General features: G+C 39.0%; 1 protein-coding gene across 1 annotated transcript in view; it reads left to right on the top strand.

Moving 5' to 3' along the window:
• The first annotated feature begins 9,948 nt into the window (after window positions 1-9,948).
• The window catches only part of tmeff2a (transmembrane protein with EGF-like and two follistatin-like domains 2a), a 140,686-nt gene continuing 122,867 nt past the window's right edge, over window positions 9,949-27,767 (top strand). The window contains exons 1-2 of the mRNA XM_030758562.1: window positions 9,949-10,711; window positions 23,559-23,668. Of these exons, the coding sequence (XP_030614422.1) occupies window positions 10,522-10,711; window positions 23,559-23,668 (300 nt within the window). The 5' untranslated portion in view covers window positions 9,949-10,521. The remainder of the gene's footprint in view (window positions 10,712-23,558; window positions 23,669-27,767) is intronic.

Below are 27,767 nucleotides of genomic sequence, written 5' to 3'. Positions count from 1 at the left end.
CACACACACACACACACACACACACACACACACACACACACACACACACACACACACACACACACACACACACACACACTCATGGAAAATTTATTTTCCAGGGCCAAATTCTATGCTGTGACAATGAATCTTGGCAATCAGTGTCACAGGCTCATGTAATTACATGCGTGCACTCCTCTGTGCACTCTAACCTTTCAACTTTTGGTAAGAGTAACATACACCAGCAAATGATTCCCATGACACTACCAGGCCCTGGATTTACAAAAGAAATGGATGATTTATTAATACATCAAAGTAATTATGAGGTAAAAATCAATCATCAGATATCCGATACAGGGTTGAGTGTTATTCCAGAATGCTCTCTCAGGAGACGGTGTACATTTCAGCAAGTCAGAAATGTAATTAGCCTTTAGCCCACAGCTAGGCTGTGTTTAGGCCGACCTCCTCCTCACGAAGCCTGCATGGGTGTCACTGATACCAGACCAGGTATTCAATCAGACTAATGCACAGATAAATGAGTCAAAGACAGAGGAGGAAATGTTGTGGAAATTGCTGTTTAGTTGCAGTGCAAATTTTGTTGTAGCCGAGTTAAAACTTGAACTCTGTGTAAGTTGTACAGCCAAACCTGAATGGATGGATAAAACTAAGGAGAACTAAACTTTAAGCTGGAAACACACAACTCTATTTTACCTTTGTTGGTGGAGCTGTGTTAGATAACATTTTTGCCTTGAGGTAAGTCAACTCTTACAGAGAGTTGTTTGTTTTACACCCTGCAAAACTGTGTGGGTAAAATTTTGAACAAAGTTTGACTCAAGTGAGGCTAATATTACTTATTGAATTCAACTGGGCAGGCAAAACTAAAGTGTATTTTGTCCACTTTGCATTCAAGGAGCATGTAAATAAAATCCTGATTTGGAGTTTTCAAAAGTCTGTTGCCTGGACTTTCTATGAGCCTGTGCACAAAAAATTTGCAATGCCTACTAACATAAATAAATAACACTCCAACGTCTTTAGCATCGGGAAAGGAAAAAACATAAGGCAGGGCTACAAATGACCAAGGTCAAGCTCTAATCCCAGTAAATGGCAAGACCAAAACAAGGCCAAGAACGAGGGCCGGGACAAAGTGGGACCTGGTACAAATTTACTCCTCATGGATGAATCAAAAACTGTGATGATTCATATAGTAAACTGGAATTTCTGATTTGAAAAACTTTTCAGAGAAACCCCAGTGCGCTTGCTCTCTCTCGGTTATGTTGGCACTGTGCACTAAACCAAGAGCTTTGAAGTACATGTTGTGTTTTGCTGCTACATCAGAAAGAGAAAACAGGTGTCTGCAAAGGTACCTAAGGAAGATGGATAGGTTAGTTGGACTTGAGCGAGAATGATATAGTGTGTGTGACAAATCGTCTGTTGGTCAACCATAAACTGGCCGAAAAAGCACTCTTAGAACGACTCAAATAAAGACGCAAACCTACTGCTGATGGCACAAAATTTTTCAGACAGGCCAGGAGCTAATGCTATTGCTGCCATCACTGTTCTTATTAACCCATCCATCATTGCCTTAGCTAGGTTTGTAGACATGTCTCTCTGGAGTGAACCTTGCCCTTTTAAAGAATCCAACCTGAAACTGACTTTGTTGATCAGCAGTCAGCTTCAAAAGCAGCTGCAAGAGACAGCAGCAAGGACCTGTCTTCTTGTAAATAGACTACTGCATACTACGATGATAGTATTGTGATGTTTACTAGACAAATTAAATTGTTCATACTTAAAAATGTCATTCACATTTTGTCAAGGCATGTTTAGTATTGTGTCTGTTAGAGCTGTGTGACATGTTAATGACTGTGTTTAGCACCAAAACCTCTGTTTGGTGTCAAATAATGGGTGGAAAATTCCAATTTTTGGACTTTCAATAAATAAAGGGGAAGAAAATCTTTGACAGTTTTGGTGTTTTTGAAGATCATATTTGATATTTCAGGTATTTATGGCACAATAAAGCAAATATTGCTCATTGCGTTTTGGAGGACTTGACTGTTTCTGTTTTTAAAATCATGAAACTTTTTGCAAAACTTTACATTTCGACTTTAGTACAATAGTTACTACAAGAGCAGGTTGTATATAATAAGAAAAATATATACATATTTCAGTCCCCACTCTAAATATTCCATAAGATTGATTTTATTCATTTATTAGTTCAAATAAATCAAAGCTGTGTTTAGTTTTGTTTTTCATTGTGATAGATGCATTGTGGAGAATGCAAAACAAACGCTATTGAGGGATTTACCAAAAAATCAAATCAATGCTATTTGTAAGGATAAAGGTTTCCACTGCAAAAACTACTGACTTGTGATATAAAAGCAGCCATTCTGGATATGGCATTCAAGGACATTACTGCATGCCATGCACAGGTTTTAAAGAAAGTATTGATCATCTGTTGGCACAAAAACTCATGTATCAAATGTGATAGAAACAGTCTTATAAGGTCTTCTTACACTCTTATAACTGTTTCTCTAGTACTTGTGAGGCTGTATTGGATGTTGCTTTAAAATTAACCAGTTTTGGTGGTTAAAATATTAAATATTAAATATTTTAACAGCTTTAATACAAAAATCATCAACACATGAGCTGCAGTAGGAGTCTTAAGTCAAGTCAAAACTCTGTCGCTTGAAAAAAGGCGACCGGACTTCTTGTTTTTTGAAGAAGTCCAGTAGCCTTTTTTTCAAGCTCCAGAGACTACCATGATCTGGATGACTGAGAACCTACACAGAGTGGTCAAAATTTTTAATTCTGTTTGGCCAAACAGGGACAGAGTTCTTGCTGCCAAACAGCTAAACTCTACAGACACAGACTCTTCCATTACATTTCCTCCCTTTTTGTCATGTATGACAAGCTTGCCTAATTTACTAATTTATACAAGCTAAGCAAGTATACAATGTCAGTGGTCTATTCCTCAGAGCAAGACATCTGCCATGTTAATTCTTGAACGATACAAAACACCACATCATTAGCTCTGCATTATACCAATCGTCCATCAAAGACATTTCTTTAGTTCTTCATCCTCTTCTTCTGAATGGTCAGCATATGGTGGAATCCAGTCTGGGGTTGGATACAAATCTGGATACTGTGCTAGAGTAGCAGTGGATACATCAGTGCAGCATTCTGAACCCACAACATTGCAAGCATTCCCCTGCGAAACTAAGATAAAATCTGATGCTATTCTATCTTGTATAATAATTTGCCACACGTCATTTATCTCCCTCTGTGTGAAGGGAAAGGCTATTACAGATTTATTAAGATGCCTTTCTACTACCATGGAGAATAAATTACTGTATCTCTTCCTGGGACCTATATGTGCCATATCAGTATCCGTTTGCTAAGAATTCTTGAACCTAAAGGGATGGCTCCACAGTGTATGATAGGGAACAAGCTCGCTTGAGTCGGCTTGTCTAATCAAGGGAATACAATACAGTAGCATCTTCCTTTAAGAAGTCTTCTGTCCGTCTCCCCTAAAACAGAAACATCAGCCCAGGCAAGGTTACCAGAAACTAAATAGTTCTGATCTGGCAATGCAAATCTAGTAGTACCTTTACAATGGCTCTCACCTATATGAAATCCTTCTACTGCATAAAATTAGACACAGTTACTGACATTAATTAAAGGGTGTACAGGTATAGGGGCAGTGATTTATTGCAGTCTCTCTCTTTAAGTCTATTTGAGAAAATAAGGCTTGGTACAGTTAAGTACAACCTATGTTGATTGCGTGAATTTGAATGTTTTCAACATGAATGTACACTGCATACCTACTTCATAAGGCATAATTGGTATACACTTGTCCTGGTCCCTCTGCTCTGTCATGCAGTGAAAGATGATGTTCCCATCCTGCCGTCCCCTTTTGGGGCAATGGTGGGAGCTGCTAGTTGTTGAGGCAGTCACATTTCCTGAAGGGGTACCATCTGAGCTCCCCTTTGTTGAAGGGAGGTGTTCCTTCAGCTTCCAATGGTATGGATCCAAGGGACTTTCCCAACCACTTTCACCACTGTCTCTATTGTCAAGAGAACTTGAAACAGTCCTATGTATTTTGGTTTCTTCTGGTATTTCCACCTGAGATGCTTGATGAGTGCCCGGTCCCCCAGCTTCAATGGATGTTTGAACTGCCATAGCTGGGGATCACAATAATACTTTGACCTCTGTGTGAGGTGCAGAAAGAGATGCAGGAAAGATTGCACAGTATCTTAAAATTTCAACTCCATAGTAACCATTTATCAATGTAGATTTAACTGGACCCAGACCAGTAAATGAAGACCTTCCAAACACAAACTCAAAGGGGGTGAGATAAAATCCATTATTAAATGTTCAAAGGATCTATCAGATGGGGGATGTCCTTGTTGAGGTACCTGTATAGCTCCTGAGGCATTATGTGCTGCACAAATAACACACCTTCTATGATATTTGGCTGCAAAAGTTGAAAACCTTCTAGTGTACCAATTTGTTCATAGCAGCCCACATTCCCCCCGTTCACACGTGGTCCTTCCCATGGGACAGCTTAGCGTACACATGGAAAAGAGCACGTAGCAAAAATGGCTTAACGTCAGGACCCTATGCACACTCCTCTTTGGAGAGAGTTGCCTGATTCAGCTTAGCGGGACCATTCCTGTGCACCAGAAAGAGACTAAAGTGTGGACAGGTCAGCTTATGGGCCAAGGTCAACAAGTGTTGAAAACAGATTCATGAAAGGGAAAAAGGACCCAGATTGAGCTGCATCATCCGTGGCTGTGTTAGCTAGAGAAACAGGAACAGAGGAGGAGGTATGAGCTTCACATTTAACCCCAGCAACAGCACGCCATGGCAAAACAGCCTCCATAAGGGTGCCAACAAAGGTGTAGTGTGTGATGTGTTTACCTGATGAAGTGAGGAATCCCCTGTGCTTCCACAGGGTACCAAAATCATGCACTATGAATGCATAATGGGAGTTAGTGTAAATATTGTCAGTTTTTCCCGCAGCCAATTTACATGCAGTGATATTAATTATTGATAATGTATTGTGATGTCTGAGCCATCTTTGTACTGAAAGGTGTGATGTCTTTTGGGGTCTTTTGTGACACAACATGTGGAATCATAGGAACTACATCAGAATAACCCACTATGTCATAGGATGCTAGCATAGCCAGTGAGGAAGACCAAAGGCTACTGGGTCTAACTTGTAGGGGGAAGCAAATGACAGGTCTAAGCTCCCCCCGTGAGGCTGGCATGAAACAGATGTCATGTAGTTGTCTTTTTGATGTACAAACTAAGTAAATGGTAAGTCAGGTCCATGGTCGGGCTTGGGACAGGGCCGCCTTAAGGTCATCCAATGCTACGTCTATATCCCTTGTCCATGTTAGTCTGTCATGTTCAAGTCAGTCTGACATCCACGCCAAGATGTTTACTATGAACCAGAATCAGAATCAGAATCAGAATACTTTATTGATCCCAGAGGGAAATTTCTGTTGTTACAGCTGCAACCGTTTCATTTAGACCATGGAAGAGAGGGATGGCTCTCTCCCTCTGTATAGTTTGGGATCCACTATCTACAGTATGAAGTCATTCCTAGGAAACTCATCATTTGTTTCTTAGAAGCTGGCTTCGGGACCAATTGTATTGTACTGTATTCCTGCTTATTACACAGAAGCTACCACAGGTATCTCCAGATTGATCACACTTCTTGAAGTTTGCTTTAATAAGTTATGAATGTGGTGTTACATAGAAACAGCTGGTTTTGCATTTTGCAGCCCTGATCCCTGCTTATTACACAGAAACTACCCTAAATGTTTTCATTTAATAACCCAGAACATGGTAAGCATGGTATTTATATTATTGGATAGCAAGAGCCAAAAAAATGGTAATACTGTTGAAACAAAGATATGCCCATGAGGCTAAAAAAATAAGTAATAGTGGCATATTAATGGTAGTGGCGCAGTGGGTAGGCGTTCACCCTGCAGCCTTGGTAGCGCCGGTCTCTGGCTGCATGACCGCAGGTGCTCGTCTCTGGATGAGTGATCTGGAACGATCATCTTGTTGTGTGCCTTGTGTGCACAATGACAATGAGTTGAATCTAATCTGATCTAACAATAATCTGTTAACAATACAGTAACCTGCTAGCAACTTACTATCAAATTACATAAATTTCAGTGGAATATTACTCAGTTGTAACTGCTGTTGGCACCATGATATTGCTTGGATATTATGGTTATTACTTTGTGGTAATTACTTGTAAATTTCCACATTATTACCTTTTTGTTTCCAATTTGTTACATCACTATGACCACATTATTACCAAGCTGTAATAGATGCTACTTTATCATATTGATATGAATATCATATTGTAGTTTTTGCAACCAAGTATGTCACATTTGACCTCAGACCTCACTTTTACATTTCACATCTGCCTTTCTTTCAAGTTGACCCCAAAATTAGTATTATTCTAGAACTAAGTATTATATCTTTAAAGAAAGTATTGTTAAGAGAAAGAGAATGAACTTAGAAATTTAGTGCAGTATAATATTATATAATAAGTCTCAAGGTACTCATGCACCGTTGTTTACAAATCAGTACTTATTATCCATTGCCTACTCCTACACAGTGTTTGTGCAATTAAAGTAAACATCTGCCATGCTACCCTTATCTGATTTTAACTGCACTACAAATTTTACAAACTACATGTATTAAAAAAAAAAAACCCAAAGAAAATTAAATGAATATATACAAAATACATTATGATTCCCTTAAAAGTAAATTCTGCCCAGAGAGTGAGCTGCCCTGGCAGAGGTTTGTGTTTTTTGGAGTGCTTCTTTTTTCTGTTTTGCAGCTAACCTTGTAGTCCAGCTTTTGTAGGTTGTTTTTGTTCCTGTTGCTTAGTTTTTTGTTTCTATTTTGTTTCTAGAAAGACAGGTTTATTGGTTTTGGCAGCGTTGAAAACCCCAAAGTCTATTTGCTTTCATTTAGTTCATTATCAAGCTGCTGAGATTTCAGAGCTTTCAAGTCTGGTAGTTTAAAACAACGCATCTTTTATGATTATTTCCCTGCAACCCTGGACTCAAAGTTAAGTTAAAGTAAATATTTTTGCTGAACCTATTAAACAACGTTTATGGACTTTGATATTTAACCGTATTGTATAGCAAACCATAGATTTGTTTCTGTGAAGATCATTTTGTGTTACATTTATAGTTATATCGGACAAACTATGTGCACACATTTTAACTATTTCAAAGCACACATTATTTCCATAATGCAAATTACTAATTTATTCTCTCATTGAAATTTTAAATACATTCAAATCTTTGCTGCACTTGTCCCATTGTCTAACTGCAGTACTGAAAAAACAAACAAAAAAAAAACAAACCTTGTAACCCAGACAGTATTTCACCAGGGACCACAGTTATAAAATACATATTATTCAATCAATTTTTGCAGAAAAAAAAAAAAAAGTCCCTACGCCTGAAGTCTGCTTTTGTGTGTGGCATCACCTCACAAGCCAGCAGGGCCAGATGCTGTCACAGTGGTCCAAATCCTTTGAGTCAGGTCCTTCAAAGATTCCTGTTGCCGTTTTGACTCATCCTTACTGCCTAGCTCAAATTCCAGGCACTAAAATCCTTTGATGCTTTGTTTATATCCTGCCAATAAAATGAAACTCTGATGAAAGAACCCACTCATATCTAAATCGAAAGCCATCCTTACCTTTTTATTATTCACAATTTTAGGATGGAAGTTAAGCCTCAGTATCACTGATGTAACCAAGGTCTACAGTTTCCTCTATAGAGCTTTACTGTTGAAAAAGCACACAGTTCACTTGAAGGACTTGCTTTTGCTTCCAGAAAATGAGATCAAAGTGGTTTGACAAGCTCCATTACACTAAAACTGTCACATATTACACTTTTGCACACTAACTTATATTTTCCTGGAAAGGAGCAACTGTACAGTATGCCCAAATGTTCCAGTGAACAAATACCAATCCATGGAAGCAAAAAGAAAAGATCAAGATCCAAATTAGCTGCACCTGTCTCCTAAACGTTACATTCCAGTTGAGCAATAGAGCATTCCTGATTATGTTTGTAGGGCAGCATATTTTCTCTCAAACTAAATCCCTTATAATTTAAAATAAATTAATAAAATCCATGTAAAGGACTTGGAATTGGGATAGACATATACAGAAACATGACTCCAGTGTCACTTCACAAATACAGTCCGAAGGCAGTTTGTGAAATAGTCTCAAAATTTTATTTATTAACTGGTGTTCGTGGATTTTCCTTTTTATTTGTACAATGATTGCCACACAGTGTGATAAATGTTTGTGAAAGACAGAACCACATCTGTTAGTTCACATTGCTGAACAAAAAATAATCCCTTTGCTTATTTAGTGTTTTTTTGACAGAACATCATCCATAGTAGGAGGCAGAAGGTGTTGGTGGTGGCTAGAGTTACTCATTATTCCCTTGTGTTTCAGTCCCACACAGGACCAGTGGTTTTTGGGCTTTGTTTATTCCTTTCACAATAAAGCTGTGTTTTCACTCATTGTTTGTTTATGATTGGGAATCATGTTGGATTTGGAGCTGATAAATTTGGAACAGTTTTAACGAAGCAAGGGAAACAGAGAAGACTGCAGAACCGACTGAGCTGTGAAAATGAGGAAAAACATTGTGTGGTATGGTACTATTGCACTGGCATCACAAATAAGCTAAATACCATTAAAGCCTATTACAATTAGTTTCACAGATGTTTTCACAGTGCTAATCAATATCCTGCTTTTACAGACTGTATTACTACCAAACTGACCTTTCACAGTTGTTGAGGTCTGAGTCAGTTGGTTAAAAAACAACAATTACTGCTTGTTACAAAGCTGTTACAAATTTTTAAGAGTGTTTTTTTTTGGTGACTAGTTCATGTTTTTACCTTGAGACCGGGGACATTTTTGTTGGGTTACTCACTGTTTTGTCAACCTCAGAGGTCATAATATGAGTCAGCTGCCTCTTGTGTCCAATAAAAGTGTTTGATTATTTTAACATTGTATGTGTCTTTTGCTGATAGCATGTGGCAATATTTATCTGATTTTTGAGTCATTGTCTTTCCCTCCTACATCTCACATAGGTGCAGGTCCTGAAGATCTCAATATATATTTGAGATCTATATTTGGCCTTTTGCTGTTTGTTGTAGCAGATGTGTTTCAAGGAGCCTATTAGCAAAGGAAAAAAACATGTAATGATCTTTAAGTAAAAATAAAAGGTTTATTTGTTTACATGCAACTGCAACTTTCCCCTAATATCATGAAGTTAAATGTCTTCATACCAGTGACAGGTCTTAACAGATAGCCCTTGGTTTCCTTTTTAGGGCTTTTATATGTGCATGGCTTCCAGTTTCCTTGGTTCAAAGGGTGAGCGCTCTGGGCCTGATGCTGGACTTGACCGCTCCAGCAGATGCTATGCACTTTCTTTCATGGCCAAAAGCATGTCAATTACCAGCTCCATCCCGCCCCGCGTGACAGCAGTAGCGTCTATCCAAAAATATATGAATAATATTGAGGTCTCTCTGGATTGCCTGGAGGCAGAGACCCAGGAATAGCGTCAGTTTCGTTTCAAAGCGGAGCAATTATCCCAGGCCAGGCCGGACGAATCGATTCCTGTAGACACTAAATGCTGCTGGCCAATTATAAAGGCAGTGTGTCCTCCTTTATACTGCCTACTCGTGGGGAAGCCATCACCGACAATGGGACAAAGCCTAGACTACTTTGTTTTCTAGCTGTCTTTTTTTTTCTTTTTATTTCTCTTTTCATGCGTTCTTATATTTTGCCTGTTCCACCAGTAACCTATTTTAATTGTTACTGAGGGGCGCCCCCTTCCTCCTCGCATCATACTCCACGTGATCATAGCCAGCTGCTGCTGAGAAAGAGAGAGAGGGAGAGAAAGAGAAAGAGGGGGGAGAACGAGAGGAAGAGAGAAACACCAACTCGCCGCGACTCTGAACGCGCTGCACATACAAACTAAAACGGGAGGACCGCTGCTCGTTTCACACCGTGGATACTATTACACAACTGCCGTCGTCTCCAAATTCTGCCCGTGGGATACTCTGGCTACATCCTCCCTGCTGTATAGTTTTATTACCTCCTTTTATATCACCCCCTTTTTTCTTTGCCATCTTTCTCTCCTCTCCACATCTTTGAGCATCTTCTCCTGCTCGCAAGTCTTCTTGCTTGCGTCGCTAACTTTTTTCCACCCGACTCCATCCCACACAACCTCCTCCATCGCCCACCAACCCCTCGGCAGTCCCCCCTAGACCTCTTTCTTTTTTTTATTTATTATCGCAGTCTTTCTTGGATCGGGCGGAACCTATTCGGCCAGTCTACACGGGGCACTGCTACATGGGGCGCACGGTCTCGCTCGGAAAATGGTCTGCTGTAGGTCTCTAGGCGCCCCGCTGAACCTGTTGGGATTGGAGTTGTCGGTGCGCGTCTGCGTCTCTTTCCCACCTCGCTTGTGCGGTCGGGGCCAGTGAGAGATGGGTCTGTCCGTAGCGGTTCAGGCACCTCTCGAGGAGCCCCGACGACTGCGCCAGTGGAGCGGGACAGCGGGAAGCTGGCTCAGGATCACCCTCGTCTCGTTTCTCGCCACCTTACCTGTGGAGCAGCTGCGCGCTTTCCCTTCCTCCCTCAGCGACTGCCAGACGCCGACCGGCTGGAACTGCTCCGGTGAGAGTCATTTCATTCAGCAGCAGCCTCGTTCCAGATTCTATGCAATGAAATCTTAGATGCACATCCAAGTTAAACTCATGTGAGACTAATATTAGATCTCCGAGACTGAGCAGCATGACCAAATCAAAGTTTAGAAGAGCGCTTGCACCAGACGCCTCATTCTTATTACTGTAGTTTTGTGATTGTAACCTGCAAGCATGCCTCGGGTTGGTGCTGGTGTTGTGGAGCACTCTGGTTGCAGATACCGACCGCAGAGAGAGGATGCAGAGTTTTGGTGTTGCTTGATGTGCATTTAGCCTTGCTGAGTTTGCCTACAGCGGCGATCGTGTCACCTGGCAGGCGAGCGAGAGGGTCGATTATTTCGATCAGACGCAAAGTGGAAGCAGCAACATTTTAAGGAGAAATAAAGCAGGGGGTCGTTGGGAAGATTGTCAGCGGAATAAGGCGACGTGCGCCATAATTACGGTTAGTTTAAGGCGGAAGAAATCCCCTTTAAGTTCAAATTGGCTACTTTCATGTGGTCTCCGTGTACAAATGATTCTAGTCAACTCTTGTACCTTTTATATAGCTCAGATTGAGCATTAACTTTAACCCACCAAAGTGATCGCAGCAGGAAATTACAGCCTAGTTTTATTGGCTTATTTGGCGGGCGAGTTGTTTCATTAATTGATACCTTTAAATAAAAACGTTGTCGTTTCTGTAACAGACCACTGAGCTATAAACTTGTTTTCTCCCTTTGGTGCCCAAAACGATAAAAAGAAGCGGAGCGGGCTGCAGAGCGCAGCGCCTCGCCTCCCTTTGTAAATCAGCCGACTGTGCCGCCATATATTTCCCCTGTCGCCTGTCTAAGTCTGAACCCTTAAAATAGCTCTAAGCCGATTCCACACACTCATGGGCAGTAGCAGTATTGATATTATAGCTCATAACAGCCAGACATCAATATGGAGTTATGACTGCTGTTCGCAGCCTGAAAAGGAGTATCAATGCAGCTTACTTGGATGACATCTTAATAAGAAGAAAGGGGATGTCATATATCACAGACAGCATAACTAATGTATATGTGACATGTATGGGAACGAAATTAAGACATGCTGCATGATAGATTGAATGTACAAGCAACATTGCCAGTCAGAAGTGTGTGTGTGTGTGTGTGTGTGTGTGGGGGGGGGGGGGGGGGGGGGGGGGTAATTTGGATATCAAAGTTTTAAAAATGAATTTCATTATGATAATAGGCTGATTAAGTCAGGCTTAATTAAGCACGCACAAACAAGAAGAGATTGAACCATAGCTTATTACAGTAACCTGTGGAAGATTGCTGTCATTATTCTAAGCATATCTGATATTTAGAAGCGGTGTAACAATTCTGAACCTGAGACCAAAACTGTGATGCAAACACCCGCAACATCATATTCTGATTTTGTCTTCCTGTGCCGTGATAACCATGTTGAGGCGCTAATGTTGCATAATAATGAATGCACCGGAAGTGCGTGAGAATAATGAGGTTTGTTTTATGTTTGTGATGCAGTTATGATCAAATGATCAGACATGTGGTACAAAGATTTATTTATTTTTGTTTTTATTTGTTATTCACCCTGTAATGAGAAGCTGAGGTTTGAACTGAACTGCAATTTTGGAGAATTGTTCAGATTTTATAAATTCAAAAATTTGGAGGGTTTTCATCCTTACAGTACCTACTGATCCTTACCTGTGCAATAATAGTTTCCCTGGAAGAAATGAGGATTTTTTTTATTTTCCCAAGAAACCACAGAACATGCAGATGAAGTCTCGAATGAGTTCATTTGAATAGTATTCTCCTATGATTCAGACCGATAATCGATCACATCTTTATTCAGATTACTGCACTGTAGCCTACTGGAGGCTTGTTTTGTGCTGCTGTTGATGGTGGTGATGATTTGCACGTAATCACTGATAATGGTACACATCCTGTCCCAGTACACACTCGCCTGCCTCCCCACTTCCTGACACACTCTCATCTGCATTTCAGCGAAGGCTTTTATCCTGCACGCCTTGAGGAGGCTTAAGTGCATATTCTAGAACAATGGGCATGCACTCACATGCACCCAGCATCAATTACAATTAATAGAGAACAACCAGTGACATGTAGTCCACCATAAAGAGATAAGACCCTTTGAAAGATAATAAAAATAAGATAATGATATTAATAAACCCACAGTAATGGCACAGGGCTTAATTATCCACTTCTTCCTAACAACACCACCAATGTGTGACAGTTTTCAGTGCAGGGAGAATGGCACTGACTGAAAAACAGTTTGGTGATGAGTCCAATGTCACGTCAGTGCTAAGACAGATAATTATGGGCAGTAGTATCAAGAAAAAGAGTTGCCAGTTTTAACAGCGTTGCCTTTGAAAGAGTATTGAATTCGATTTTGTTGCGCTGAATAAAAGAAGAGTTAGAAAAAACTTGGGTTGACAAAGACGGTCATTCTGTTTGGTTTGCATCTTTTAATGGCTTGAAGAACTGCCAGAGAGGAGGCAGAACAGAGGATCCCAGAAGGGTCTTAGCACCGAGTGAATGTTTGTCAAAGTGCGAGTGCAGGCATAACATTGGTCCTGAAATCCATCGTGTCATCTTGCAACTAGGTTGTGAAGATATTTGAATGCACGAGTCATGGATCAGTGAAACTGCAGCAAAAAAAAAAAAAAAGTTTTCCATACTTCTTAGCATGCTATATATTTCTCTAATTAATTATAGTTGAGTTTGGTGTGTGGGAAGCTGTATTCTATGCATATGTGCCAAGATTTTAAAAAGGGATATATGAACTGTGAAATGTTGTTAACATTTGGCACTATATTAAAGAAGTAATGTTATACAAAATGAAGAATTAGACATTTTGACACATCACGATAGGTGTGGCAACAACACAGTTATATTAATGAGTGCTGAATTCCATTTAGCTGCTTCAGTTTCTGATGTTGTGCATGTGTTGTGCAGACTCCTTGTCACACTGTTATGACTTTCTAGGACACCTGAGTGCAACTGCGCCATTGTTAATGTAATTAAAAAAACACATGATTTTTTCCTGTCATGACATTTCATAATGACTGCTACAGAGGGCCCATTTGAGTTGGTCGATTTTCTATTGATTTGTATTTATACCTGTTGCTGCATCAATATTTATTCAGTGAAAGGTTGTAATTTTCAGGATAAGGAAATAAGGTATTTATTAAAAACAATAAGAGGGGAAAAACTCTACTGAAAGAAGAGACTGCTTATTATTTATTTGTTGGCGTTCAGTTTGTTAATGGTAATGGTGACGCAGAAAGTAGTTGAGGAGTTCTACCTGGTTTTGTGCTAGGACCCATACTTTTCACCCTCTACACGCTTCATCTAGGCAACATTACCATAAAGTATAACATAAACTGACAGTGGTATGTAAATAACATCAAGGTACATTATTTCTGAAGCCAGTCGAAACAAAACAGTTAAACTTAAGGTACCTCTTAAAGACATAAAGGCCCAGATGGCACATTATTTTCCATCTCTGAATTTAGACCTCACTTTGGCCCCAGGTGCTATTGTAAAGACACTTCAACATCTTCAGTCGGTGGGTAAAATCTTATTGCAGTTGTAATTTGCCTGCATGAGCTCAAAAACTGCTGTTTTATCCAAGTTGTCATATTCATCCAACACAGTTAACTATGTATGCGATTTTCTGGCTCGTATTGCTTTAAACAAGCAAGCAACGTCTGTGTTATATACAGACTGTGTATCAGCTGGCTGATATCTATCCTTAACAGATGTACTTGCAGAGTTTTACCAACAATCAGCTCAGATCTTTTGGCTATAGTCATTTGTATTAAAACAAGTAGAAGAACAAGGTATCCATCTGCTGCTGACAGGCATTCAGTCCAGTTCCATTTTATCTTTATCACATATTTCCACTGTAATAGCACACTGTATGAATGACTGCTCACAGTTTAATTACCCCACCATATACCTTACATCTCCTGTGGGTACATTTCTGTGATAAAGGCAATCCCTTCTTCAGCGAATACTTTGCTATTGTTAACTTTGAAAATGCTTTGAGAGTTATAAGTGTAGAATATGTAAAGTCCCCTGCAAATCCCATCAAGTGGAAGGAATTTAACAGCATTCTGGAGAGAACCATTTGCTTTCAATTTTTGTCAAGACAGAAGTCAGAAGAACTCGCATGCAGGTTCACGCCTCTGACAATAAACCGCAAAAAAAAAAATGAATTATAGGACACACCAGTGCTGACTTGGTTTCATTAAAAAGGGATCTAAAGTTACTAATTGTTTCTATTAAGGCAGTTTTTGGAAGTTGTTCAACTCAGCATGTTTTATTTTCTCATATTTCCCATGAAACAAAATTCTTGAAGTACTGCTGTCATTAAAGTCTCAGGATGTTTTCACACCTGCACTGTTTAGTCCATTTGAAACCAACTCTAGTTCCCCCTTGGTGGTGTTTGTCTTTGCAGACCGAACATGATAATCACACTCAGGTGAACGCCAAAACACCCACATCCAGACCCTTTGGAGGAGCTGGTCTCAGTTCGGTTCCAAACTGCAGAGCGGTTTGTTTATGGTGGGAACATGAGCCTACCTTGATCCAACCCAACAACAAGGTGCACGCTGCGCTTTGTATTCTGGCTTGTGGCAAAGTACAATAAATGTGCAGAGTATACAAACTGCAGCAACTAGCTGTAAAATGAGCCGAGGTTTCAATAGTCCAGAACACAGCACCTTCTTCCTGTATTTACTTTTGCTGCTCCTGGCTCAGACACATCTGGCCGTGAAGTGGTTGAACATTATAGTGATGCATTTGGTTTACTTCAAGTTTTGTCTGTGTGAAAAGAAACCGAGCCATGGGAACGAGCTACACGTTTACAAACTCATCATACCAGAGTAAACAAATTATAACTTGTTTTCAGTGTTTGGAGTGTTCAATAATCTGATATATTAAAAAAAAAGGCTAAACTGTAACTCCCTCCATCACAAACATTTGTAAACCTGTTGCAAAATTATAGAAAAAAAAAAAAGAAAAGACCTCCAGTATGAGAAAGGTCAGGAGAAGATGTCTCACCGCTGTGGTTGTTCAGCCTTCATTATTAATTTAGTGTATTTAATTATTGAACAGCACAATGCTTAAAACCTGGGTGGAGAACTCTTCATTCTTCTTAGTGCTTAGTTCTTAGTGCAGTGAAATTCCAGGTAGGTAGGAGGAGATGCATTTGGCTAACAAGCTCTCTCTTTTAGACAAGCAAGTGCTTCGCTTGGCATTTTAATCGTTAGCATATAAACATTACCTTCTCAATATTTGATGTTTGGCAGCTTGTTTTCGTTAATTATTCAGCTCACTGTAATCTCCTCCTGGAATGACAGGCCAGGAGCAGGAAGTATACGTTTTCCTGGCCTCTGACACAGTGCAGCTACGGCTGTACACAGAGCTTGTATCAGTCGTGTCCCATTTACATTTGGTTGGGCAGGAGGGAGAGGGATGTGATAGGACAGCGCACATTGTGACACATCCAAAGCAAGCAATAAGAGCTCAAATGATTCGATCATTGCATCTGTTTTCTGTCCTCTCCTTAAAGTTACCTTTGGTAAAGTTTGGTGCAGGTCCATTTAATGTAGTGGTTTTCAAATTTTTGATGACCCGGTGCAAGTTTACGGAGCCAACAAATCACTGAAGGTTGCTTACAGTCAGAGGAAATTGCTGCACACAGGAAACTGCACACGTGCACATTTTTGTTTATAATGTGTTATTTCAGAGTAGCATTTTTGTTGGTAACTGTAGTTGTTTTTTTGTTTGGTTTTTAACTATGTGTAAAGTGGTATTTAATAGCACCAGCTATATTTGTCTCTGTTAGGCAGGTGTAGTCTGCTTTGAAAGGTTGCCAAAAAAGTAACCGAGGGAGACCACTGACCTATTAGCCACAATTTTAGAGCCCTAGATTTAAAGAGTAAGGAAGAAAAATGGTGCTAGCTTTTATAACCTGTGCTTCATGCAAGACATTACATTCATATTTCAGAGTAAGATGAAGCTTACTCTGGTGCGCTTGCTCATCCTTGAACATTTGTTCTTCTTCAGTAACACTTAGTATGTTCAATAAGGCTCATAATAGAATAGAATGCCTTTATTGTCATTATACAGGATGTACAATGAGATTGGATAACCGATGTGCCAGATCTGTGCCAAATGTTAGCCATACATTTCTGCATGTCAACCAAGCACAAAGAAGATCTAACAACTATAATTGCATATCTGTGCCAAAGATGGCCCACATTTCTTTTGTGGTAATTATTTACTATTTACCACACGGGCCACTTAAAGGTGTCATGCAGACTACAGACACTAGCAAAAATTAATTTAATTTGGGATATGTGGACACTATATGCTATTTTACATGTGGATCACTTAAGGCTTATATCAGTTTGTTTGTTTTTTTTGTTTTGTTTTGGTTCCTTGCCAGAAGTAGCCAACATCTACAACCCAGTGTCTTGCTGCAGGTCACTATGTTTTCTTATCATTGCCTGTTCCCTGACTTTTAACTATACTAAGGCTCATAATTATAAGACTTACAAATAAATATACTAAGGTGCTTAAACTGGCCTGTTGCACCTACTGTATATAACAGTAATAAAAGGGATTTCTTATCTTATATCTTATTTTATATAGTGGCATACATGTATTGGCATATATGTTGCCTGAAAGTTGAAAGAAAACGGATGGATGGATGGATGGATGGATGGATGGATGGATGGATGGATGGATGGATGGAAAAATGCTTGGAGTCATAAAAAATGGCATCATCATTTGTCCAGTACAACAGTTGCCCTCCTTTGTTTACAACACCCCATTATATGAAGCGTATTCTGCCTCACAGCTGAGCAGACAGTTATGTGGAGTCAAGCACCACCTTTGCAGCATGTTGTCAAAAATTTCTAAACTACATTGCTGGAAAGTTAATAAACAGGTCTTCCCTTTTCCAATTCTACTCTTGATAGTAGAATTCTTTTATTCCCTAAATCTGCTGGGTTCAAATATCTAACGTTATGTCAAAACTAGGTTTAGAATTCATATTTTTGATTAAACTTGTCCTCTTGAGCTTGGCCAAACTCCTTTATGTAGGGTATATTAACCCAAAATGCATTTTCCCCCATACTTAAACTTTTGATGTAACTGTAAAATAGTGAATAGATAATTCTGAGCATTCAGTTTTATCAACTTGATCCAATGTTATTCGGCACATCTGGATATACTATACAACTACTTTGTGTGTGGGGAGCCAACAGGAAGCCAGCCAACTCAACAGGCAGGAGTGCTGGTTATGAATGCTTTGCTGAATTGTGTGGATCATGCTCATGGAGGACACTTGCAAAAGATGTGTAGCTTTCATTTGAATGAATGTGGTGATATCTTGTATTGAGTTCTTATTAACACATTTATGTGTTTCTTCAGGTTTTTAGGTGTCAAAGTATGTCACCACAGTGTCACTGAAGTCTGTATGCAGTTTCAGAAGCCAGTCTCACATGAATGAAATAAAAATTCCATCCTAAATGTTCTGTAAGTTCCTGATTTCAGAGTTTAGTCATTTACAGTTATTTTAATTTCACACTATTTTACAAAATTGGTAAATACTGAACAAGATTTTTCTAACTTCAGACATTTTTAATATTCGGTAAGTCCTTGACTGATATCCACTAGCTGTGCTTATCACTGTAATGTTGTTTCAAGCTCAAATCAGTTCAATTCAAAAACCCAACAGTCAAAACGACCCCCCAGTGCATCATAGGAACCCCCCAGCAGCCCAGGCCTATAGCAGCATAACTAAGGGAGGGTTCAGGGTCACCTGGTTCAGCCCTAACTATAAGCTTGATCATAAAGGAAAGTTTTAAGCCTAATCTTAAAAATAGAGAGGGTGTCTGTCTCCTGAATCCAAGCTGGGAGCTGGTTCCACAGAAGAGGGGCCTGAAAGCTGAAGGCTCTGCCTCCCATTCTACTCTTAAGTATCCTAGGAACCACAAGTAAGCCAGCAGTCTGAGAGCGAAGTGCTCTAATGGGGTGATACGGTACTTTAAGATAAGGTAGGGCCTGATTATTCAAGACGTTGTATGTGAGGTTTTTAAATTCAGTTCTGGGTTTAACAGGGAGCCAATGAAGAGAAGCCAATATGGGAGAAATCTGCTCTCTCTTTCTAGTCCCGGTCAGTACTCTAGCTGCAGCATTTTGGATCAGCTGAAGGCTTTTCAGGGAGCTTTAAGGACAGCCTGATAATAATGAATTACAATAGTCCACCCTAGAAGTAATAAATGTATGAACTAGCTTTTCAGCATCACTCTGAGAAAGGATGTTTCTAATTGTAAAAAATATTGTACACATGCAAAAAATGCAGTCCCACATATTTGCTTAACATGTGCATTGAAATATGTTCAAATTTCTGTTTTCACTCTCCGGTAAAGTTGGCTAAATCTCTCCCAACACCTCTATTTTTTATTTATTTATTTTTACCATATTGATTCTCGTGCCTGCCAAACATATGGGCTTCAATTTTAGAATTCAAAGCAGCTGCCACCTAATAGAAACTCAAATCACATTGCTCCAAAAGGCAAAGTGGTTTTTATGATTAAAAAAAAGACGATGAAAGCTAATTTAGTGATTGTGTGTCATTTATTATCATGTAAACAAAGACGTTTTTCTAAGGTTGTACCAGCACAGGAAATATTACTTGCAGGTAATCAGTCTCAAATGACTAACTGAGATTATGCTGTTTTTCCCTAAAGCCTAAACCCTGTTGGACCTGGTGTCTCTGAACATGTAACAGAAACAAGTATAAAACATAACATAATTAATGTCACATGATGATTGCTTTTCAGAGATTTGCAGCCATTACAAAAGCTGATATGTCACTCGCATTCCTGTAAACATTTCACAAGAACAATTGTCTTTGATTCCAGTAGACAAAGTGTCTTCATCTGCAAGTCTTGATTGCACTGTTGTTCATAAGATGATAAGAATGTCTCCAGCAGTAATGAATCCCTGTGAGTTATTGTTTACAAGTGATAGATGCATCTCTCTTGCTTCCTGGCTCCTGTAGATGTCCAAGCTTTGCATCTGTTTCTTGGTAAAGAAGACAGTTTAATGACTTGTGGAGGAGTTGGATTTTTTTCCCTTTCATTTTAAAAACAAGTTTCTGCCCCCCCCCCCCCCCCCCCTTTGTTTTCCATATGCCTGCTGCCCAGAGAAGCTTGAAAAAATGTTAAAATATCAAACTATGAAATTTGTAGCTTGGAGTGATTTCACACACACAGATACACACTCACACTCAAAAACATATCCCATCTTTCAAAGACTCTATGAGCTGGCTTGAAAATGATCTGATATTTTCCAATCGTTTGTATACACGTAGCCAGTAGTATGATTGTCATCATAACAATGCCTCTCCTGTGAGTATCATCAACATGCCAGTTGCCTGGGTGCCATTCTTTTTGTAGCTTTCCAGACTGCCTCGTACGGCCCTCTTCAGGCTAAGGGCTTTGGTCCATCCGTACACTCCAAGCTTAGAGACCTCTCATGCCACTGTTCTTGGCTCAGTGATTGTATGTTTGCACAGAGAGCTTACACTTTATGGTCATTCAGGACCCTGGCAAATAGCAGGTTCGTTTTAGCATGGGCTTCTATTCCATGGGGTATTATTGCCTGATAGGTTGTTCCATGCCAAGAAGGGCTTTTAGAAGTGGAGAGGGTCATTGGTTATGACAGGTTACAGGAGATGCCGTGTCTAAGTGTCCATTATGATAAGACATCTATGAATAGAAAATAGCTTTGTAAAATACCTTGTCTGTAATGTCCACAGAAAGCCTGGTATCATGATGTGTATGAATGTCACGTGTCACGTGCACCTGCGGCAACATTTACCTATTCAGAAACTTTCTAAAAGAAATTTTTATTGTAAAATTCCTAATTTACAGTTTATTTGAATGACTTTTTTTAATGATAGTAAAAGCCAAGTCTGAAGCATCAAAGCACATGTAGTGGGTGATGTAATCTGCTCCCTTCAGGATGGGGTGGTAATAAAGAATATTTCTATGAGAAAATTTAAGCACCCAGTTAGGAGGTTTGGGTTTTTTCATGATCTAATTGTTTGATTAAATAAAGCAAATTAAAATAACATATAATTAAATTATATTAATTATATTAAGAGATGTTCCATCCCAAAGAAAAGTGCATTTTCTCTGGAGGCTTTCATAATGTTCACTGGTAAAGTTCAAATGTAAAAACAATCAGCGTTATCATCGTATACTTGCTTCATGTGTGTCTCGTGTTTAGAAACAAACAAACAAAAAGTCACATTCTTTTACTTTAAGGCAGCAAAGCACAAACTGAGACATAAAAGAACAAAATGCACACTGTTCATCTTTGAAGATCAAAAATGAATGTCTTTGATGTTCATATTTAGCTTCAGATTCCAATTTTACCATGCCTCGTGGACCTTATTACTGTATTTTTCTTTCTAATGCTTCATTAAATATTTTTAAAATGCTTGCTAAAGGACACAAGTGAAATGCATCATTTCTCCAGGTTTCAGTTGTTCCATTAGTCTGCACTGTGCATGCTATTCATGGTATCTTCAGCGGTCCTGCTTTTCCTTCATCTGAAATCCCAATTTAGCAAATGATTCTTTTATTGTTAACTAGTGCAGGAATATAAAAGCAGCAACTTCATGCTTTGGATGAAACACATAAAATGGTGTACATGTTAAAGTTATGTGCTATAATTACCATAATAATGCCTTAATTACTTATATCAGTCTATATTTTGCTTGCTGGTTTTTGTTTTTCCTGCCCTCTGTGTGCACCTATTCCTGACAAATGGACTGAAACAAATACATAGGCTAAAATTGTAAGAAAAGGTTACAGAGAAATAGCATTCATTATAATTATCAGTGATTTGGAGCGCTGTTTGTGTCCAAATTTTGCACAGTCTTTCTTTTAGCTCTGCGTTTGGTCTCTAACAGCTGAGGGAAATATCTGGTTCTTTTGCTGCTTTATGTTCCACTACACTGGAATTGCCGTGTTAATGTTTGGGATTCACCAGGAACCGTACAGTAGATTGATAGAGCTTATCATGCCTGTTGTGGCTGAAAACAGTTCTGCAAGAGCACCTAAACATTGAGATGAAACTCCACTTTGCAGATGCAGGGTTCAGATTCTCGATATAAGCAATCCCTTTCACGTTTCACGCTAACTGATATATTATTTTAAGTGTTTAAAGCTTAAAATGTGTCAGCTGTAGTAATATTATCAATATGGCTGTGAATTTCACTAGAAATCACATTATAATTGCTTGAGAAAAAATGCATAAAACAATGACATAGTAAACTTGACTTAAGGGTTAAATGCAAATGCTTAGTGCATGTAAGACTATTTATTGTTGTGATATAGTATATCCAAACATATTTACTGCTATAACAATAACAGTAAATATGTTATTTATAGACTTTAATATTTCTTAATGATGATTTCACACAACAGATTGATGAATAAGATGCTAGACATGTCAATATACATAATATACAAATAGAGAATTAGAGAAAAGTCTGTAGTGACAATACCATCTGAACTGGGTATCATTGACTTGTTTATCAAATTTAAGTCATTTGTTTCTCTAATAGGCTCTCCAAAAACTAATGCAAGTGAAAGTGCTCTTGCTTCTCTTGAATTCAGATGGGTTTGCCAGTTGTCTGTAGCTTAAGACTCACATCTTAAGCTTAAAAACATTTTTTCAGAAAACAAAACAAAAAACAATTCAACTTTGTAACATTTAGCTTAGATTGCATTAACTCTTTCCCCCATGAGGACGACATTTGTACCCTTAATGATGAGTTTTGACACCTCAGTATACATCACTAAAGATGTGGTTTGACGACCATTAGAGTAGGTTTCCAGCTTTTCCAATGGTAGTAAGCTAATAAGCTGTAAAGGCGCAGATCACCTTCACTAGTTTCTGATGCACTCCCAGTCATTTTGCTTTGGAAGCAGGCCTGATTGTATCGTAGAAACCGCTCAGTTCAGAAAAGAGAAACAAGGGTTACCCATCATATTCGTCCAATGGGAAAAGAGTTAAGATAATCTTTGGATAAATAGGCATCACATAATTCCCAGGTTTATGTCAGCTGGAATTTGGTGGAATACACTGTAAATTTACTTTGGAATAAGGCTTCATGCACATGTGGCTTTTTTTTAAGCAATCATTTCAGGTAAACTAACAGCCCTGAGCTCAGTCTACAGTCAGGCCCATGTGACTCTTTGATTTGATTCAGGAAGCTATGGTGGAGTCATTTGAGCTCCCTAACGCAGCCTGAATCGGATCATATCCCAGTTTTGCCTCTGCTGGACAACGCCCCAGGAGTTGGTCTTGTTGTACACAAATAGAATATTAAAGGGAAATAAATAGGTGGAGAAACTGAGCAAATATGTGTTCATGTAGGAGACAAAATTATATGCCGTGACCTCAGTGATAAACTATTCATTATCTCCACCATCATCAGAACATCACGTAATATGCCATCATCAAAAAATCTTTTGTTCACCCCTTCAGTAGAGTCCAGCCACTACTGCTTTTTTCATTTTATCATTTTGACAGCTAAGGACAAGAATGCGCTAGCATTGTGTTTTAAATTGCACAGTAGGCCTATGTGTGCAGTGTGCTGTGGGAGAGATGACTAATGGCAGAGGTTCATTACGAACGACCCTGAATGGGGTTCAGGTTAGAGTTGCTTGAAGGCTCAACAGAGAAACACTTAGTCATTGTTGTCCCTTGTTGGCTTTGGTCCTCCAGGTTTCGATGACCGGGACACAGACCTGTTCTTGTGCGACACAAACACATGCAAGTTTGATGGGGAATGTCTAAGAATTGGGAACATGGTGACGTGCATTTGCGATTTCAAGGTAAGACCTGTGATGTTTCCGCTACTGTTTTATTGTGTTTTATTGTATTGTTTTTCCTTTTGATGTTAAATGTCTGTTTGCTAACTTTCCCCTTTGTTTAATCATAGCTTAGCATCTATAACAAAAATTGGAAGGCCACCCAGGCTTTGATTTTTTTCTGCATGTTAAAGTAGTGTTCAAGGCCTGTAGTGAAAACAATACTTGAAGAATTTTATCTTTCTAGCTTTTTTAAAATGCTATGTTTTATTTATGCTAACATATGGCAATGGTTAGCACATTTGGCTAACTGTGCCCATTAATTACCATACATTGATGTATACTGGCTAACTTTCCAACTTTTGTTCCTTGGCCGTTAGCCGTTAAACCAAGTGCTAGTTCCAAAGCCACTAATGCTACAGTCACACTACAGAAAACAGTGTTTGGATTAAAATCATTGTGACTGTGTGCAGAGAACTTGCAATCTCATTGTCTATGAAACAGTTGCTTCAAAGTCAGGGACCAGGACTGCAACCACTGGTTGGTTGCTGTGATTGTGATTGCAGTTGGTCCGAGTTGGACGGTGAGTGTTTGGAACTCAGGCCACCTGCTCAATTGCCTTGTGACCAAAAGTAGTCACCCAGCGAATGAAGGTGTTGCATGCACAGCCTCTTTGTGAACAGTTTGTTGCCACAACTACTTGCAATTGGTCACTGAATCTGAAAAAAAATTCAATGCAGTCACTGGCCATCAATTTTTCCTAGTTGCAAGTAGTTTGCTGTTCTGCTTTTACTTCCATGTGACTGAGCCGTTACTTAGCTGGTGCAGTCTGCTTGTGACAAGCAATTGAAATGTATGCAAATTTTATTTGGTGTTCATATTGTTAGTGTGTGATTTTATTCCCTATATAGCCTTTGATTAAAATCCTCAATGGAATAAATATACATGGTATACTACAATCCCAGAATCCAATTCCTGCATTTTATACATGTACAAGTGATCATTCTAAGCAGCTGATTGGTGACTATTAAGTACCTTAAATCTCAGTTTGCAGACAGTACAGCTGTAAGAGTCGTGACAGCCAGGATCCTTCATCTAGTAACAGTTGATGGACAGAAGTGTGTTTGCTTTTTGCAATAAATCAAAATGATTTGGGTGTCAGGTGCTTTAAAGTAATTGAAATTGTACTTGTAAACATATAAAACATAAAAAATGCCCATATATATATATATATATATATATATATATATATATATATATATATATATATATATATATATATATATATATATATACACACACATATATGACAGAGCTAAAATCACACTGTATGCTACTGGAAACATACACGTATATTGACGTGAAAGGTAATCTTTGCTGTGTCTGAAATAATAAGTTAAAGATTTATAGAATCAATTGGATCGAAGTCCATTGTCTTGATTAGACAATATTAGCCCCAAGGGGAGTGGCTGCATAGCATGCGCCCAGTTTATAGCTCCCTCTGAAAACCTGTGTTACTATCCTTGTTGACTACACTCTCCACATTCATAAACAAGACTGTCACTGATGAGACCAAAGACTGAAAGGCCCTCGTTAATGGCATAAATCTGGGAAATTAGGCTGTTCTTGATAATGACTCATACTTAACTTTATGGCCAGACCTATAATAAAAAAGGAGCAAGCCAGTCAGCAGAGTATTGATTTTGGTATAACGTTTGCAAGCTTTGCCAATGAATATACAGAGCCCCAGATAATAGAAGCCACTGGGATCTGAGGATGTGGCACGTGTTCTCATCTGTCGCTTTTATCAGAACGTCATCAGCGCGAGCAGGCACTAGGCAGCCTGACACTCCATTGGTCACCAGTTTTTATCTCAATTTCGTACTTCCCTGGGAGCAAACGTTAACAGAGGCCTGCAGATAAATGACATTACAGCTCCATTCCTCTTCAGGAGATCTCACACTGATACAGCTGTCGCTGTGCACTGAGGCACTCTCTATGTTCTCAGAAAAGAACAGGTCACACTGCAATTTCTGGCTTAATACCATGAGTCAGAGGGCAACTTTCTATGCATACTTTGTTTTGTTTGTGTGGGAGAGTTCCTGATGTCAGTGTCTTTATTTCATCAGTCAACATAAACATGACCCCCCCCGGCCTAGCAAGTGATGCCATGCCCTGAAATAATCAGTCACTCCTAATCACTGTCAAATAAATGGATCCAAGATTTTTCTCCTGTTGGCAGTTCGTTCAAGCCTTCAGAGGGGAAAGTTGCATAAATTCTCATCTTGGAAGGATTTCCTTTGTTCCAGCGAAATCTATGTGTGCACACATTCGCACACGAAAAAAAAGAAAACCCCAAGCAAGAGACATGCAAGGGGCTCTGTGAAGAGGAAGAGAGTTTGATGTGGTGGAATCAATGGACACTATTCATTGCCAAGATGCATTAGATTCGCCTCACACTGACTCTTTAAAGAACCGAGACTTTCTCTCACTAACCCGAGTCAAACTGCTACAAAGCAGCATGTGCGCTTGTACCTGAAAATGAGTTACGTCTTGTCTTTGCTAATGCAATACCCTGACTAATCACATAAAGTTTCCGGGTAATTCATCTCACAACAGCTGCTGGGGAAAGCTATTGTTGCTGGTTTGGTTTTGTTAATGTCAGGTCACAGCGCTGATTCCCAAAGGGATCGTCTAGTCTAAAAGTATGTGCACTCACGGCGATGTGAAATACTTCAACTAAAACTGTCCACTAAAGGGTAAATGGAACAATTCATTGCTCTCAGTAATGGTTCTTTGTGATAAATTGTTAAAGTTAGGAGTCGCTGGAGCAATGTCTAATAACTAGATGCTAAATTTACATATATTTCTCCAAAGACTCTGAAAGACATAAGATATGATGGAAGGAAACAGAGGAAGTTTAAATTTAGGAATCACAGGAATGTATTTTTTTGCTTGTTTTTGTTGTTACTGATCTTCTTTCCAAAGTAATAATTTGATGAATTTTGGTTTTATTTATTTTAAAGTAATAATTCTAACACGAAAGCACACATGCCAACTTTGAAGCCGAACATCTTTCCCAAGTTGCCCTGACCTGGATATGGCAGGCAATGCCTGAGTCACCCATTAGGAAATTTGGGGTAATTCCCAGTTTTAACTGTTGAGCAAATGAAGGTAGACAATCATCCAGTTAATCTGCTCTAAAGTAAGAGTCACTATGATACTGGTGCCTTTGTATGAATGCTATCACGTGAGGGAATCCCCCCTCTTACATCATTAAAGTTGGTCTGGCCCATAAAGGATTGAATCAGTCATTTCAACATTGATATTTTATCTACCTGGCAAGAGATAAGGAGTCTTTTAATTATTCCTGAATATATCTTGTAAACCAAGAAAAACATCGGGTCAGCTCAAGTTTTGCATGTTAGGCCTATTTGTACAACTGAATATTACCCAGAAAGAGCTGAAAGTGTCATTGAAGGAAACATATGCAATCTTTTACAATCTTGTAAGGAAATACTACCCATATATATGGGCATATATCTGTCACTTCTGAGCATTTGATAACATGGATTGAGAATGAGGATGGTCAAGAAATTAGCTGCACGGAGGATAGGACTGCTGAGAGGTAAAGATAGGATACCAGGAAAAATGATGTTTATCAACCCGATTAATTGCACTTGTTTTACTAGAAAAAACCCACAAACCCACAGAGAACAAGTGATAAATGGATTCTGCATGAAATCCAGATGTTCATATGCTTCTCCTGTTTACACTGTAGATTCTAAGGAAAACAGAAATCTATCAAGTGAATTCAAATAAGATTGAAGGATATCTAGCCAAATTATTCATATTTTTACAGCATTTCATGCAGATAAACTCAGTGTGCTTCATATAAAAATGCACATACAAACAGAATTATTAAATAAATAATCAATTAAATCAATAGCTGCCCTGACTGTTTCCATGAACTTATGCTGGCCTTCTGACTTTAATGTCAATCAATATCAATGAGTTTGATACAGTTAGAGGACTGTTGCTTAGGAGACATATAAAAACAAGAAAAGGAAAGTAAAAAGGGAATTGTGAATGTATTTATCCAGTTTCCTCCACCATGCAATAT

This window comes from Archocentrus centrarchus, chromosome 21 (assembly GCF_007364275.1).
Source record: "Archocentrus centrarchus isolate MPI-CPG fArcCen1 chromosome 21, fArcCen1, whole genome shotgun sequence".
Lineage (NCBI taxonomy): Eukaryota > Metazoa > Chordata > Actinopteri > Cichliformes > Cichlidae > Archocentrus > Archocentrus centrarchus.
The sequence above is the reverse complement of the archived record's forward strand: the minus strand, read 5'-3'. Positions and strand labels throughout refer to the sequence as shown.